Below are 18,447 nucleotides of genomic sequence, written 5' to 3'. Positions count from 1 at the left end.
GCACCTCAAACAATGGCATGTTAGCCAGAATAGCAGGTTGGGCTTGTTGGTTTCCCATCCTGAGGTAACAGCGCAAAATGTGGACGGGAGCACAAGACGAGAAGACGATGAGACATTGTGTCGTCTTCTCGTCTTGTGCTCCCATCCACGTTTTGCACTGTTACTTCAGAATGTCACGTGCCTGCCCAATATCTACATAATTGTCACACGAACCACTTTGTGTGTATTTACGACTACTTGCACAACACCGTTGTCACCCACTGATGACGAGCAGCTGAACAGCAGTTTTTCACGTACACTCCGCTGCCATTAATTACAAATGCTATCACGCTACGACTTCCCATACCACCCCACCCAACCTCTGTGTGTAATGACTCAACCTTTGGTGCGTTTGCATGTTCTCGGGATACTGGAGAAATCCAAGGTATCAATTAGTAGATTCAAGCAACTTAATCTGACATACATCTGGTGAGAATATTACAACTCTATCCATGTATACACAGATCTGTATCACCGCAAGCGTCGCCTACAAGTGTGGTGATGCCGCTCAGAACATGACTCATCTTTTTTTAAGGGCACAATTCTCCACAAACCGCTGCTGAGCTTGTGGCCCCTTGGTAAGAGGCTTTCCACATCTGTGGGAAACCACTTTAGAAGTGGTGTGAATTCACAGTTTCAAAGCCTGCATTACAAATTTTTGAAAGTTTTCAACACCACACCCTTACCAGCCTTTGGCACTACACATCACTGAGTTCCTTATATCTACTTGTGCTCAAGGCCACAAGGTTCCATACCCACTTGCCAATTATATGCCATTATGCATGCTTTCTCCATAGACTGCATCTAAATGTGGTTCCACACACAAATATTTATACTTAATTGGGCAGGCAGACTGCCCAGAATGCTCCACATGTGACATTACGGAGACTCTGGAGCGTGTACTAGTGGTGTGTCCCAGTATATGCGTGCAAAACAATAACTCGAGTTACTTCTTTGAAGTGTTTTGGCAACAGGCCTCTCTCAGAGGACTTATTGGCCGGTTGGCCAGAAATGGAAAGCTCTACAGGCAGTGCAGGCTTTCTGCTGCTTCTTGCATGACACAGGACTTGACTCGTGACTGTGGTGCAAGTTACTATTCCTGTATATATTTTAATCAAGTCACGACCCTCTTTGTTCTTCTCTTTCTGTAGCAGGTCAGATATTAAACTTTTAAACCAATCTATCCGCCTTTCCAATCAATAACACTTGCGTGAATGCATTTCTCCTGGATGGTTGATCTGGTAATCACACCACCGTAATGCAAGAACATGGGGCGTATGAGCTTTTGAGGTGAACAATTTTTACCCTAGAAATGTCTTTTAAATGATGTGATGGATTCTGAGCTCTGCTCAACATATGATCCTCCTCTTTGGAGTCTTCATCAGGTTCTATGGGACTAGATGAGTGCTGTGGAAAGAACGTGATCGAAGTGGAACCAAGGGGCCTGTTCTGGGTGGTACGATATGCTGGTAGGGGCACCTGTTGTGCTGGCTTCACGGTATCGTTCAAAATAAAAAAAAAATCTAAAATGCGCATATTACTGCTATGAGGGCAGTCTGGCAGGAAACAATCAAATAGAACTGGTGGCTTCTGCGAGTCGAGTAGTTCTCAAATAGGCATATCTGTAAGGCTACAAATCGCAACTACTTTTACTGCCTTTATCACGCGACCTACACTTTTTTTTGCCAATGCACTGGGCCAGCGGTTTTGCGTCGGTACGACTCATCGTTTGGGGTGAGCTTTCTTCGTTTCCGGTCCTTGCCGAGGCTTCGAATGACGCCGAGGTTCATTTAGGACTTCCAGTAGAAAGTAGTACGAACACATGAACCCAATCGGTGTGCCAAAACTTGTGAAAGCGAACATTACTTCCACTCAGAGAAGCCGTGCTGCAATCTCGCGACGCACACGGTTGTCATAGCGAGCACTCAAACCCGCACAACACGCCTAAACCCAGAACCTAACGGTGACAGGAAAAATAGGCGAAGTCTGAGCACTGTAGACGTTGTAGGAAGTATGCTTCCTCTTTTTTTTTTTTTTTTTTTTTTTTTAGAAAGGTTACGAAAGAGGCGTCGGGAAGGTGGGGGAGCAAAGCTCCACCCAAGTACATTATAGCAACCTTTTTTTTTTGTTGTTGTTGTTGTTTCCGGCTTTCCGTGTAGTGCCATAGTTCAGGTCATCCAGCCGAAATAAAGGAAGCGAAGCTCGACACGCTATTCTCAGTGATGCAGCGCGGAGGCGAGCAACTAATATACGAGTACGCGCCGCGGCGCCCGCTCCTGAAACACTCCACCCACCACTCGGATTGAACACACTTGTCGATTTCTTTGACCTGAAACCGTATTTAGATCGTATCTTTAATGACGCCAAGAATAAAAAAAAAATTTACAGCAGCGGCCGCACAACCAAGTTGTACCGGTGGTATGAGACTGCTCAAGACGTTGTGCTCCATCACGAATGTTCACAAAAAAAAAAAAGAAAAAAAAGAAAAAGAAAATAACAACAACAAATAAGATTGGAACCATTGTCATTTGGAGTACCCGGCGGAGCGAGGTATAGTCGTCGTTACCGAAAACCTGAACTTGAGCGTCACCTCTCGCTCTGTTCCAGAGCGCAGCGAGAAGCAGACACCACCCGTAAAGTGAGCTTTACCACCCGTCCTGCTCCGCCGCCGCCGCCGACCGTGCGTCACGTGACAGTATTGTTGAAGAAATGCGTTTGCGTGAGCGAATAATTGATATACTATATTTTTATTTGCTAACTTTAACAGGAACCTATTATTTTATGGGAAATAATGATTATATCTGCGTTTCCAAACGGCTAAACATGACGTAGGCGAGTACTTCTAATTCCGGCCTACAGGGTCGCATGGTGGCTTCAGGAATGCAAAAATGCTTTGATTTCAGAATGGTATTATTAAATGCAGAAGCAATATTTCGACGAGATATTTTGGAATCGGCATGCCTAATGTTTACTGAAGCAAGGAAAATTGCAACTGGGCAGCTACATTTTCGTTTCACGACCCCTTTAAATGGGTGCCATAGAAACGGGAAAAAATGCATGTCACAGCATTTCACATTTTTTTGCAAATAACAATGAATGGAAAGATTGAATTATGGTTGACACAATTAAAAGCATACGTACTGATAGCTTACATTTCACTATGTTCAGCTCAGTTAAGTTCAGTTTATTACCTTAAATGTCCCCCGTGGGGGCATTACTTTAGGGAAGAGGGAGCTCGGATGGCAAAGCGACACTGTTTGTTTCATAACTGCAGGGCGGTCTTTTACTCCATATCTGCAGTGTAGCCTCCCGCTCATTATGAGTGCTGAAGGATTGCTTGCATAACCCTCTCTCAATCGCCCTTCTTTTTCTTTCAGCAGGCAGGCGCGAAGCCGTGCGCAATCTGCGACATTAACGACAGCAAAAAAAAAAAAAAAAATAATAATAAAATAAAATAAATAAATAATAATAATAATAATATTTCAGTGACAAAATGAAAATTAAGCACTACCCTAGAATCGAGAGAAGTTTTATGGGGCAGAAAACCAAACGCTATCGCTTAAAGTTTTATTTATGAATGATCGGTTAGCTTCAGGTTGCCGGTGCCATGATTACATGCCTCAGCACGAGTAAACATACCCAAAGTTCAGCATTCACGATCATGAGCGCTGGAGAGTTTATGCCAACACTTGTAGGTACAGCAGTCGTCCATTCGCGGAGTAAGCACGTGATCACGAAACCGCCTCTTCGGAGAGCTTGGGCTTCAGATGCAGCTCCACATCGAAGCTAACTAGCGCATGCCCTGTGAGACCATGAGAGAGTGCTTTGCTTTGTTCACATTTCCCATCAGTGCATGGTTTCTAGAGTCATAATGGCGCTTCAAAGACCGCGTCCACGAGCTTGCGTATTTTCCGTAAGAGTTGCTGACCCTGCAAATTACGGCTACAAAGGGCACTGCGCTACTCTTACCATTTGTCCTTTTTGGTGTGGGCGCCCGACTGCTGACCCTAAGGACGCGGGCCTGATCGTGGCCGCGGCGGCCGCTTTTCGATTGGAGGCGAAAAGCAAGGCACCCGTTAACTGTGCAATAGCAGTGCTCGTTAAAGAACCCCCAGTAAATGCGAAATAGCATGATGCGCTTTGGGACGTATGTAAAACCAAACTAAACAACAACTTTGCTACTTTGCATTGCGGTCACCCCGTATTCCTCTTCCCGGAAACTTCGCTCTATCCTGAAGCGCGAACTCAAACAGCGATGCTCATTCCTCCTCTACTACATTTCTGGCGCAGCCCTGCATTCGAGGATGCCGCAAAGTCAACCGCTCCAGCACTATAACAAGCCTTGATGCTCGAACCTGAGAACGCGAAGTACACTTTGATGGTGCTCTTCTCTATTGCAAAGGACTTTAGTGCTTCGCCTCCTGTAAGGTTTGACCATTCGCAAAACTTCACCCTCATCTCCTTCAGTCTTATCCCTCACTCTTCACTCCCCTAAATTTCTTTATCATCATCATCGTTATCTTCGCTATCATCCTAAGGCAAAAGGGAAGAAGTCGATGGATGTGCAGTGCGGTTATTTACCTCTATGACGCCTGCAGTCGATTGGCCTGACAGCGACGTTATTATAGGTAGCTTATCTTTCTGTGTTTTCTTGAGCTGGCTCTGCTGAAGTGACTACCGTAAAGATTATTGCAAACATTTTCACAGGAGCTAACCCAGACTTTCTTTAGAGCATTAGCTCTCCTGCTAGCATTCTTCAAGATTGCGTTATTCTGAAATTTGATCTTGAGCAACAGATCGCATAGCAACAGTTCATACCGCATGATCTCATTTTTGACGAAATTGTGCGCTAGCTGGCGTGGAGAATAGAAGGGGAGAGGATAGTCTAAGGGGCCTCCATCCGTCCTTAGGGTGGAGCAAAGGAAAGGCGCAGTATCTGTCACACTACTGGGTGTGCCCCTAACCGCGCCATATGGGAAGGGAGAAGGAGGGAGTGACAGAAGATAGAGAGAAAGAGCTGCCGTAGTGGAGGGCACCAAAATAATTTCGACCACCTGGGAATCTTAAGATCTGTTAGCCTACACTGACATCACAGCCTCAGCACCTGCGTTCGAACTAGGGAGCCTCAATACGAACTCCGTTCGGTGCCACTACAAATAGGAGTGGTGAAGGTGGGAGCCACATTTGGTGGGCCAGCCACACTGTGAGAACAGAGGCCGCTAAATGTAGCGAGCCGCTGCCGTTTTCCGCAGCCCTGCATCATGGCAGCTTTGTTTCTCTGCCATAGAGCTGCCATAATGAGCTCTTTTTCTCTACCCCGCCGGGGTGGCGCAGTGTCACGCGCTCGGTAATCACCAGAGGTCATCACCGAGACATGACAAAAGGGGGGGGGGGGGGGGGGGTCGTTCGATGCGCGGCGTAGCCGGTAAGCAAACGTGGAGAATGAGACGAAGACGCGTTGACTTGAAACAACAATAAGAAGACGTTTATAAGCTCAGAACAAGGAATACACAAAACATTTAGAGGGTAGCAATTAACATTATAAAAGGCAACGACACGAGTGAAGAAACAATCGAATTAAATACTCCGAATTACGTGTACAGGGACATGCTTTTCCGGGATGGAAGTAACAATTCAAGTAACAGTAAGGGAAAGAAAGTTCAGAGTAGTTTCGAACATACAATTGACCGGGGAGCGCGGCGGCAGTCCATCACTGAGACGACGCAGGCGGGCGGCACTCGAAGGCGACGGTCCTTCCGGTGCAGCTTGCGGTCTTAGGATGCGGTGCCGGCGGCGGCGCTCGGTACCCCCGGGAGCACGCGGCAGCTCGGGTTTCCTTCTTCGGGAGTGAACTGGGCGGACTGACTTTGGGGCCTCGGCGGCTCTTTTTTAAACCCTTGTCGACGATGCCTTGTGCGCAGGGTCGGGGTCCGAAACAAAACGCGCACATAGAGCGCACAAAGTAGTTCACTCACATCTGCATGTTTCACAAATAGAATTCAGTAGTCATGCGGACATGTGCCCCGAGTCTTCAGGTGACTTTTTCGACCCAATTATTGCACGATATTATACATCACTTTACATTTAAAAGCCCTGTAACTCCGCAGCATCGCTCCGCGCTGAAGTTTGTGTATTGGCTAAAGTTGCAAGATGCCTCAGTTAGTGTTCTATGAAGGTGAGGCATAACAGTCACTTGGCAGTGAATTCGAAAAAAAAAAATCCGGTTGCGCTTTACGGTTCAAATGGTGTCGGCTCATACAATAGTAGAAGAGGCAGTAAAGACGCAAAATTTTGCGAAGCTTATACCATACAACCAAAAGCGTGATAACGTGATAAGTGCATTGGCCATCCATATATATCCAGCTTTCAGTTAAAGACCTTGAATATCTTTCACGCGTGACCCTAAATTTTCAAACTACTTCCCCCATTTTTGCCCCCCCTCCCCCCACCTTAATTATTATCAACTCCAGACCATTTCTCACCACCTAAACAGGTCCGGAATGTGTAGAGGCTGGTATTACTCGAACGCTCTCAGCTGGCTCTGTTCTCGACTCTCCGTGATGCCATTGCGTGACGGGATTCATCCGAAACTGACAACATCAGGGTTCCGCTGCGCTCTACTTTGTGTATCTTCACACTGGAAAGTCTGCAAAGTGTCATTCTATCGCTACGCATTGTGGAGGGCGCTGTGAATCAAAAACCTCCGAATTGAAAAAATCAGCTATGGCCATTGTCTTGTGAATCAATAATTTAACTCGGAATGATTTGTTTCTATCCCGTAACCATTCCCTTACTTTTTGATCTCTAAATTATTATCGCATGGCCATACACAGAACCGTGGTTTCATTCTGCAGGAGAGCAGCCATTGGGAGTTGAGCTTTCGGGAGCTTTCGGTGTTATATCAGCTGTTTATACGTTGCTGTAATGATGCTTACCGTTGAAGTATCAACAAATAGACTAATCTATTCGTGCGTCAGGCATTGCCCGAGTAGCTCAGCAAGTTCGCCCATCAAAGCGAAGGTGTAGGGCAAATATGGACGATGTATTCCAGGACAAGTAGGCGATGAGCCGATTAAAAGCGATGACGTAAATAGTCATCCCTAAACAATACGCTCCCCCCTCCCTTCCCCAATGGTCTAATGGTTCTCGAGCTCACATGCCTCACACAAGGCCCATCTGTCGCTCATCGAAGAGAGATGGCGAACCTTCCTGCTAGAGGGCCCGCACGGGCTAGAAAAGACTCTTGCATGCCCATCAAGAAACAATTGCTTACATAAATTTGCTGTATCGTGCAGGGCTGTGGCTCTTCGAAAAACAAATACATTAGGACCACGCTCGTGCTTCGTGGGAATAGAGCGTGGTAGGGACCCAACTGGGCATCCGGAGAAGGTGTCAAAGAAGGATTTCGAAGTTCTGTGCGCCAAAGCAGAGTTTACGAAATGGCATCGTTACAGCACGTGCAACCACTTCACCATTTTTCATGCAGTCATTTGATGCTGCTTTAATGAGGCGACCTTAGCAGCCTACGCAGAAACAGAGAATTTCACCAATCAATCGATTCAGAGAAGTCGATTGATTGGAAACATCTATTTGGGTTCAGTTCGCATGGATAAAACCGCAAAGTTATGTGAATAAGCGCTGCAACTATGAGTTTGTTCTTTTCAGAAAGGTCAGAAGCCCACGTGCGCTAGCCTGTGGCCTCTATCCAGAGCTTCCTGTGTTATCCACGCCAGTCATCATATAGCTGCGAAATCTAAGGATGCCGAACGCCACGTCAAAGTTCACAGTAGAAGAAAGAAAAGTGCTCTGTTGGCGTGTACGCAACTTTATTTAGGAATAAAGGTCTGGAACATCACAATATGCGTTTCTATGTATTTAGATGAGTAATTCAAGCCGGCAGGAGCTTTTATGCCGCTTACTACATGCCCAAATCATTTAGTTTCCGAACGCAGAGACACGCGTTGTCTGCTCGGGTAGCGACGAATTGACGGCACCGAAGGAGCGGCGTCCAGTGCTATAGGTTGCCTCATTGAACTAGTTAAGGAGCCGTTTAGAACAACAATCTCTGGTTGTAGGATCGGAAGTTCACCTCACAGAACATGACGACGTGCAGGACCGACTCGCACATGCGTTTTGACTGCAACTCCAGATTAGTGCCCTTATCCGCTCTCATGAACAGTATATGTGTGTGTTGCAGCGGCAAGAAAAGCATAATTATGCGCTTACTGGGACGAAGTGTTTTTGTACTTATCTACCGCCGGGACCACGCACGCTGAAACGAGATAGTATCGCTCTCCAAGGCTCCAGAAGAAGGAACTCGAAGTGGAGGACTCTAAAGGGATGTGCCTCCAGACTAAGAGTTCTTCAAAACACGTGAATATGATATATGCCTCCCAATAATCGCTTGTGCCAAGCGTCTCCGTAGGTAAAGCTCGTCTGTATACTGGTGCTGCTCCTTGCGGCCGCACCGTGCATAGAAGCATGCCCTCGATGCGCTGTCGGATCGACTCTTATAGAGCGCAAGATAGCCCTAGTGGGTGGGTGGGAGGTCTCGGTTGGGAGCCCTGCTTCGCGTCGAGCAAAAAAAAAAAAAAAAGAAAAAGGGGCTGCAGTGATGAATGAATGACTGAGGCGCTTCTCCGTAGTAAGGAGCACGCATCGTATCAAGAATCGCAAGCGGATGCCGGCACACAGCCGCCTCCAACGAAAAGCGGCCGCCGAGGCCGGGATTCGATCCCGCATATTTGCGAATAGTAGTCGAGTGCCGTAACCACTGCTTCACCCCGGCGGGGTGTGTGTGTGTATGTGTGTATGTATGTATGTATGTATGTATGTATGTATGTATGTATGTATGTATGTATGTATGTATGTATGTATGTATGTATGTATGTATGTATGTATGTATGTATGTATGTATGTATGTATGTATGTATGTATGTATGTATGTATGTATGTATGTATGTATGTATGTATGTATGTATGTATGTATGTATGTATGTATGCATGCATGTAAGCATGTATGTATGTATGTGTGTGTGTGTGTGTGTGTATGTATGTATGTATGTATGTATGTATGTATGTATGTATGTATGTATGTATGTATGTATGTATGTATGTATGTATGTATGTATGTATGTATGTATGTATGTATGTATGTATGTATGTATGTATGTATGTATGTATGTATGTATGTATGTATGTATGTATGTATGTATGTATGTATGTATGTATGTATGTATGTATGTATGTATGTATGTATGTATGTATGTATGTATGTATGTATGTGCGTGTGTGCGTGCGTGTGTGTGTGTGTGTGTGTGTGTGTGTGTGTAAATGAAAAAAACCAACAGCTTTACTTCCTTGAATTCAACTGAGGAAAAACTATGGTCGTTTCATATGGCGTTACTGAAAAAGCTTCGGTAAACCTAGTCGGCCATGTCCCTGTGCGGCTTTAAAATGCAACGCGTACCAACGCAGAGAATTCGGTCGGAGCGAGCAGGTTTGCTGCGCACTGCTCGCGAATTCCTATCTCCTGTTTCACTCGGCTGCCGCGTGTCCGAACGCGATACACCGTCACGAAGCTCCCCAATGATCAGTCACAGAGAGAACACACGGACGTAGCGAATGAATTCCCACTGGAATATGTCGCGAGCCACTTAAGAGACCGCCCCGACGCTCTCTCCACAGGCAGACTGACGAAAATCGCAACGTCGGCTCGCGAAAAATCTTTGCACGTGAAACAGACATTACCAAGCTACTGCGGAGGAAATACACAAGAAGCCTAGCGCAACTTTCTTGTCGGCCTGGTAAGCCTCCATTTGAGGCGATTCACTTTTACACATACCTTGCTAATGCTCTACACTCCTGTTTCCCGGTCAGAGCTGGACTTATTATAGCGATCTCAAAGCAGTTAAGAACTCGCATCCCCCCCCCCCCCCCCTTCATTTTTCATCCGAGCTGTTTCCTATCTTTTCTATGAGACTCGACATGTATGCACGTATGGATATCAAAAAGGTGCGCACCGTTGGCAAACGCGTGTCACATATTTAACAAGTCAATATTGCGGCATCTCAAACACAGAGCAGCATATGCTTCTCCCTTTTTAGTTTTGAATGCCCCAAATTTCTGCGCAAAAACACAGACATCGTGAACGCCACTAACATGAGTTATTTTTTATATCCTCTCTTATTCTTTTTATTAATTACGGCACCGGCTACGGCAAATAACGGCAGCATTCCTTGCCCGATTCAAAAGAGTACATGAGCCCACCGCCTGAAACTCTGCCTCGTGAAACTGAAACTTTCTTCAACTGAAAAACAAAGCACCGGCGAGCTAAACACTAAAAGCGGGCTCCAGACACGCGTTCTTAGATTCCAAGATGAAAGGAGCGTTCCGCCGCCGCCGCCGTTATTCAGTCCTTTCTGACCAGGTTTTATCAAGGAGGCCGCGGAGCGTGTTTTGCAAAAGAGGTCGCCGCGGGCTTTTCTTCGCATTTCGTAGACAAGGCACGTGCCTCTTCGCTGTATTTCTAGCTTGCACAACCACTCTCGTCTTGTTTCACGCGGCTCATCCCCGAGCAGCTTTGGTCTTCGCTCCTTGGCCCGAAAAGTGATGGCGCCCACGCGTCGTGCAGGAAAACCGAAAGTCGAGATCGTTCGCTCAAAAAGCTGAGCTCAAATAAATAAAAGCGGTAGACGGGGCCAGGGTTCAGGGCAGGTTGAATTACAAAAATAGAAAGCATGCACACGAAGCTGATACGACACGAGAAAAAGATAAAATAATATACTCTACGCAGGGGGAGGACTGTGAAGGAAAGCGAGGGAAAAAAAGGCGAGATTGAGGGGTGAGTGGAGGGAGCACCCAGCGGGAGATCTCTTTCTTAAGAAAGCGGCGCGCAGGAGAACGATATCAAAACAAACTATAGGCGTGCGCTTTTATTCGCTCCCGTTTACCAGGGCGGCTGCGCTGTCGAACGACGGCTATACGGCGACGATGCCCGTGTGCCCAACATCTACCGCGTTTATTTTTTCTTAATTTTCTTTTTACCGACGCGTTTTCGTTTAGAGAGTGTATCCCTCTCTTACTTTCTTTCTGCGCTCCCCGAGCCGCGCAGGGCGTTCCCTACAGGCCACGCCCGTTTAACCGTGATTGGCCGATCGTTACAAGTCACGTGATGCATGCGCTAAAAGGCCGCGTTAGGGAGGAGAAAAAAAAGAGAGAGAAGAGTGGGAGCTGAGGGGGAGAAGGACGCCCGCATCGTTTCCCGTCTGGAAGTTTCGGTTTCGGGATGCTCCTGGAGCAGGAAATTGATGCGGATGGAGAACCCGCATCTGCGGTAAAGCAGAACGGCGCTCCGGAAAAGAGGGCGAACGCACGCGGCGCGCACTATTCGTCCTTGCCATCAGGTACGCATATTTCGACGATTTCAGCGTGTCTGTTTACTTTTTCATGCTTTCGGATTTGCTGCACGTTCGTTTACTAGTTCACTGACGTCTCTTCGTTTTGACCTTTTCGGCATGCCTCTACTGTATTCACATCGTCGCACTTCACTAAACGATGCATTCAAATCCCTTTAAAGAAGAACCAGGAGAGCTGAGCGCTGCGGTCCGTGCCACTGTTTTGCATGCAAAAGCTTCGCGGAAGCCGCAAGTGAAATTGTGGCATTTATGCAAAACAGCCATGCGGGCTCTGAAAGATATGTACATATCTTAGGAAGTAGGCAGATCCTTGAATTGTCCGCTCGCTAGGCGCCCTGTTTGCATAGGACTCGCACATATGCTTGCTATTTCTAAACGACGTCTGACTGCTGATCTCGTCTTACTGCCTGAGAATGATTGCCCAGAATCCGCGATTCAGCAGAATAAGATCTGAGACGCGGCGGTGTTGTTAAAACAAAATATTCATCGCAATGAAAAGTGTGCATTTCATTCATTTGCACCTTGAAGGTACTATACTTTTCATTCAAAAAAGAGAGAAGCGAAGAGAAGAAGTAGAGTATTGATATCTATCTATCTATCTATCTATCTATCTATCTATCTATCTATCTATCTATCTATCTATCTATCTATCTATCTATCTATCTATCTATCTATCTATCTATCTATCTATCTATCTATCTATCTATCTATCTATCTATCTATCTATCTATCTATCTATCTATCTATCTATCTATCTATCTATCTATCTATCTATCTATCTATCTATCTATCTATCTATCTATCTATCTATCTATCTATCTATCTATCTATCTATCTATCTATCTATCTATCTATCTATCTATCTATCTATCTATCTATCTATCTATCTATCTATCTATCTATCTATCTATCTATCTATCTATCTATCTATCTATCTATCTATCTATCTATCTATCTATCTATCTATCTATCTATCTATCTATCTATCTATCTATCTATCTATCTATCTATCTATCTATCTATCTATCTATCTATCTATCTATCTATCTATCTATCTATCTATCTATCTATCTATCTGTCTGTCTATCTATCTATCTATCTATCTATCTATCTATCTATCTATCTATCTATCTATCTATCTATCTATCTATCTATCTATCTATCTATCTATCTATCTATCTATCTATCTATCACCGTTTCTGTCAGTCATGTTCCACGGGACATTTGAGGTAACATAGGACATTCTGTGTCCGCCGCTATGGATGAGGGTGGCGCTGGTGAACCCTCTCAAGGTCGGTTACGTCAACAATAATACCGAAGAAAGGAGAAGGTTGGACAGTCACCGATGTAGCTCGGTATCAGCACATCGTTCATCCGGCAGGCTTCTGGTTTTTTCCTATTTATTTTATTCAACACGCCCTATAGTCATTTATGGTGGTCTGAATAATTTCTTTTGAGCCGAGAACTAACTTTCGAGGGAAATTTCGTTGAGTATCTGAGCTTCGACATCGATATCAATACGCTGATACCACGGCTGCTCAATGGAGGCGTACCTAGTGCGCTTCCATGGAGCGGCCGTGCTCATACGAAGTACTCTATATTATTCGACAGTTGCCGCACAATTATTGTTGCATAAGCAATACTGCGCCAGGTTTCGAGCCGTCGCGTATACCCGGCGGAGGACTCGCTTGACTTTGAGCCGCAGCTGCGTCGACACCGGAACCGCGCCGTAAGGGAGGAGAGGAAGGGGGGAGTGCTATCGTTAGAACGAAAGCTGACGCACCGCTCTCTCGCATCCTCCCGCACTTCGCACTCTCTCAGCGCATGCGATGCAAGCAAGGTCCGATGTTGCATGCGCGCGTCGAAATCCAGGCACATGCGCCAAAGCGATGGTCGGGACGCACCACTCAGGGTCCAAGGGGCGGACGGCCGCCACCCAGGGTAAGGAATTGCTCAGTAATAAAATACGCAATAAAAGACGATCGCTAACAGGAGTGAAAGTGGAAACAGAGAAATAGGAGTTCGCGTTGGGGTAAACCAATTGCTATGCAGTCTTACAAGGAGAAGCATCGGCGATGCTACACTACATGCCGAACCTTAAGCGCAATATTGCAGTAATGCCTGCGCAACTTACCACGTTTAACCAGAGCTAAACTACCGACAATTTTTTTTTTTATAAATGCTTCCCGTTGGCTTCTTATGGCTAATATGCCTCAACTACTCGAAGCGAGCGCAATGAAAGGTATAAAACTAATTTTTACCACGCATCGGAAGTTTGGCCACTCTCATCAGCGTGTACGTACACCTCATACCGTTCCATAGCTGCCTCCTACGTAAAAGATGTCCTAGAATGCTGCACCTGTTCGAGGCACTGAGTGTCTTGCCGGATGACGTGGGAGAGAATTTTTGGCATCATTACTTTGCATCTGAACAGGTCCCGAAACAAAGCCCATTGTGAAGAAAAACGTCTTTTTACGATGTGAAAGATCAGGTGCAATATCATACAAGGAGATAAAGGTAGCGTCCCCTAGCGCTTTTTTGAAGCCTATCCTTCTGCACTTATCTCGGAAAGCCGGTGCTCTCAGCGCTTTATTCTTTTTTTTTTCTTTTTGACCTTGTCGAATCAGTATATCTTCTTTGTCCATCCTTTAAAAACTGGGAAAAGACCCTTGCTCAAAACATTAACGCATACAAAATACGCACGCAAAATACGCACACAAAAGACGTTTTTAAAAGATGGTAAACCATCTAGCCCGCCCACATGCTTTATTGATCTTTGTCCATGCTTGCGTTCCTTCCAGCTAGCTCTGGCGGCACTACATTTTTTGCAGCCCTGTAGCCTGCAAACCAAATGTCTAGGTAAGCATAAAGTATAATTAAAAAGACTGACCTGCTTGACTTTCTTGGTATCAACGGCGACAGCGGCTTCTGACGACATTTCATATCTATTGTTTTCACGAAGAAATTAGACTGATGGCCGGCAGGAGTGCGTCGGTCATTGAATACTGCGAGGTATATGTTTTGGGATAATGTGATGTATGTATATGTATGTTGAAAGAAATTATTTTGTGCCGATGAACTGTGTGTGAGAGGCACACAGGACAAAAAGAAATGTCTTGCATGGATATGCAAGCCATTTTTTTTAAGTGTGCATGTGTACTCTCTGCTCTGGATTGTACAATATTGGGTCTCTGTGAATTATCGTCACGTCGTTCCATAGTGATTAACGTCTGTAACAAGCTCATTCTTTTGGTGACTAATCATTGCAGGTGCGAATAATAGAGCTGACAAGGAAGCTTCTTCTTTTGTATGTCTAAAGAAAATTAGTAGGGAAAAAAGACTGATGGTTTCTTGTTAGCGACCTAATACAGCGAAGCAGTCTACAGCTCAAAAATAAAGACTTTCACTGTATGTTTGCGTGTATTGTAAAATATCGCCCTAGCTTCCAAGCGTGCGTAAACTCAATCTGTTAGGATGTTGGATGTTTGCTGCAGATCCTTTCTACACACATCAAGACGTTGAATTGAATCCGCACTAGAACAGCAATTAGTGCCGAATATGAATTGCAGATTAGAGTGGTGCCATTTCTTTTATTGCACTTTATAACGCCCTTCGGCACTCCAACCACTACGGAGAGTACTATTCGCAAAACAAAAAAAAAAAAAAAAAGAAATAATTAAAGAACACTTTCCGGGAAGAATTCGTGAACGTCCGAACTACTGTACAGTGATTCCTGATCGCACATGTCCCTTTGACACAAAACAGCGATAATTACTGCATATAAAAAAAAGACTCCTCCTAGGGAGAAAAATAACATGTTACAAAGGAAACTAACGCTTTAAAATCCCCTTCTAGTGACTTAAAACGTGCCCTTTACCAAGGCAGCTACACAAAGTTCAACTGCCTAACACATATGCTACTGATTCCTTCTCAGACTGGCGAAAATAGTCAGGTGTTTTTCTGCGCACCGTCATTAAACAAGAGCAGGAGCATCTGCCCGCAATTTCATGCCTTTTGGATCTTGTTGCTGCGCTATATGGAACAGACATGGAAATTGATGCATATTAATTGATGCGATTACAAATGTGAGTAAATGAAACTGCACGACACCGAATGATAAGCAAGGTTTGTCACACGTAACCGGCGCACTTGAACACACCAGTCATCAAAGGCAGTCTGCACTGCAGGGAGAATACAAACATACGAGGTGTGTTCATCAAGTTCGTATTATCAGCATCATAGAATTTAAAAAGCCCGCCGCGGTGGTGCAGTGGCTCGGGCGCTCGACTTCTGTGCCCAAGGATGCGGGATCGAATCTTTGTTGCAGTGGGCGCTTTTCGATGGGCGCGAAAAGATAGGCGCCCGTGTGCTGTGCGATGTCAGCGCACTTCATGAACCACCGGTGGTCAAAATTTCTGGAGCCCTCCACCGCTATGTCTTTAGTAGCCTGAGGTGCTTTGGGACGTTAAACCCCGTAAAAAAAAAAACAAACCAATAAAAAAAAGGCACACACGAGACGCAAATGAACGTATGAGACTGCTTTCGGCGTAATATGAAAACTTTGTTCTATTTAGCACCACAGAATACCGCTAAAACATCAAATTAAAAATGGCAGCATCCGTCGGGAAACTGGAATTACTCCCAGTGATCCGTTTTCTATATTTGAATGGACGCCATTCAAAGATAATTCATGCCAATCTAATGCCGCTGTATGTCGATAATGTTCGAGCCTATAAGAATATCATAAAGTGATGACGATTTTAGGTCACCTAACCAAGCCTGGACGACCACGAACGGATTTTCCGACCGTCTCTGGCTGGTGTGCCAGCAATTGCGACGAGAGGAGCTCATAACGCTCGCTGACGGTTGCATATACTTTCGACTAAATAGTTGGACACGTTACTGCGAGCGCAGGCTCTGTTCTCGACATTGTTTGCAACAACCTGCACTTGAGGAAGGTTGCTGGGCACTTGCGAAAATATTTTGCCTGCTGCATGACAATGCACAGCTTCACTTAGAACAGGGGACGGTGACGCACATGGCCGTCTTAGGCTACGAAATATTGCATACTCCAATTTCACTCGAGGCTCGCACGAAACAACTTCTTCCTCTCTTTTCCCAAGAAGAGCACACTACGCGAGAACACTTCCACGAAGATGAGGATGTGATTTTTCAAGTGAATGCTCTCCAGGACACAAATAATGAAGAGGTCTAGAGCGATGGTCTGCGCCAGCCAGTCCATCAGTGGCAGAAGTGCGGGATCTTGTGGTGAGAATATGTATATAATGATGAAACTTCCACTCAAGCTTAATATTTGTATCTGCCTTTCTTCGTGCCAATAATGCAGACTTTGTGAACAACCTTTCGTAGTCATTGTTGTGTGTTAACTGGGTGAGAGGAAGAAAATTTTGCTACAAGCTAGCCAATTCTCCAGAAAATACATGACAGCGAACATCAATTGGAAATCAAAACGAGGTGAGAAAATAGGTGTATCCTCCAAAGAAAAATGTTATGTCAGGGGAACGTATGGGCTCGAATACCAGCTTTGCTGCTACTTATTCTATTTTCCCCAGGAACGGCTGGCGTAGCATACGCGCCGCAACATGTAATGACAACAGGTTTTGTTACCTTTAGATATATCTTTATTCACGATAAAATGTTCATGCATAGCCAGCGGCACGAGAATTAAAGGGACCAAGCATTGTATTCTAAGCAGTCAGTTTTTTTTTTTTTTTTTTTTTTTTTTTTTTTCGGCCCATTGGAAAGCTTGCTGTCTAGAGCGGTCGCATTAATGGCGGCTTTTTTTTTAAATCCAGCTGGAAAATTTCACCGCAAATTTATTTACAAGTATATCTGCCCGTTTTTATGTCGGCCGATGCCGGGAGTCTTGAGGAGCAATGGCGATAACGTCTGGGAGTATAATAATACAAACTAATAAAAATCTCGCATACCAGACAGTAATTAGACATTTTTAGCGTACAGTATTGTCAGTTTCAAGTGTTCTATAACGCCTTTTGCCTGCTAATTCTTGGTTGGCATACACTGTGTAAACCAAAAGCTCAAAATAAGAAGTTTTCGTTTCCATACCCAGGGTTATTACGGCACATGAACGTCAGCACGTCTGGATATAACGCTCGAACACAGCCCTGTAGCAAGAGGAAAGTGAAATTGTTAATGTGGTCGTGAAATTGTTTTCCAGCAGATATATAATATTGGGCGCGAGGACATACCGTGGCGCCACCTCTTGACAGCTCCGCGTGACGCAGTAAGTGGGATAACACACGTTGAACTGCTGCTGTTTGATGCTTCCCTTGGCAGTGTAGTTGCATGCTATTGCAGATTTTTTTTTTCTTTGATATGCACTTCGGTATAGGCCTCTTGAAGACTGTTTGAGGTACTGGCCAACACTATTCGGAAAGAAGGCATTTCAGAGTCCGTGAGCTGTCGAAGCGTAGGCCGGCGAGTTTCACTACTATGACGCCGTATAGCTTTGGCATTGTTGTCGCTACTGTTAAATAAAGTGAACATGTGGCACGTCTAGTCAGATATAAGCGGTCGTAAATTATGGCAATCATTTTGAGAAAATTAGGCGCTGCACCGCTACATCGCTGCTTTGCTCGGTAATGATATTTCTCGGCTAGGAACGGAGCTCTCCGGCGGTGACAGATGCGGGGTACTTCGCACCCTGCGAGGGGCACCATTCGGCCGATTCTTGAAGGGTGAAGTTTTACAGTGTGGATGACGCGAAGCAATTTTTTAAATCAACTGTGCAGGGCAGAGATGTGTTCCTCTTTTTATACACACTGAGCTCGATCATTAATTTCCACTTGAGCTCCGAATGTGTGTTTGTTTTTCCGCGTAGTTTTTTTTTTTCTTTTTTTTTTTACTTACGGAAGCAGATCGTGGTATGCATGGTTTTTTTTTTTTTCTCGGTCATTTGAAATTACTTCTGAAGTTACCTAAGGCGAGTCAAAACGCTCACCGCTGCGCA

At 45.1% G+C, this 18,447-nt stretch overlaps 1 protein-coding gene across 1 annotated transcript in view; it reads left to right on the top strand.

The window, feature by feature from the left end:
* The first annotated feature begins 11,326 nt into the window (after positions 1-11,326).
* LOC146202456 (LIM/homeobox protein Lhx9-like) overlaps positions 11,327-18,447 on the top strand; it is a 51,297-nt gene continuing 44,176 nt past the window's right edge. The window contains exon 1 of the mRNA XM_084584686.1: positions 11,327-11,444. Within this exon, the coding sequence (XP_084440812.1) occupies positions 11,327-11,444 (118 nt within the window). The remainder of the gene's footprint in view (positions 11,445-18,447) is intronic.

This window comes from Amblyomma maculatum, chromosome 1 (genome assembly GCF_055883805.1).
Source record: "Amblyomma maculatum isolate TAMU_Amacu chromosome 1, ASM5588380v1, whole genome shotgun sequence".
Lineage (NCBI taxonomy): Eukaryota > Metazoa > Arthropoda > Arachnida > Ixodida > Ixodidae > Amblyomma > Amblyomma maculatum.
The sequence above is the reverse complement of the archived record's forward strand: the minus strand, read 5'-3'. Positions and strand labels throughout refer to the sequence as shown.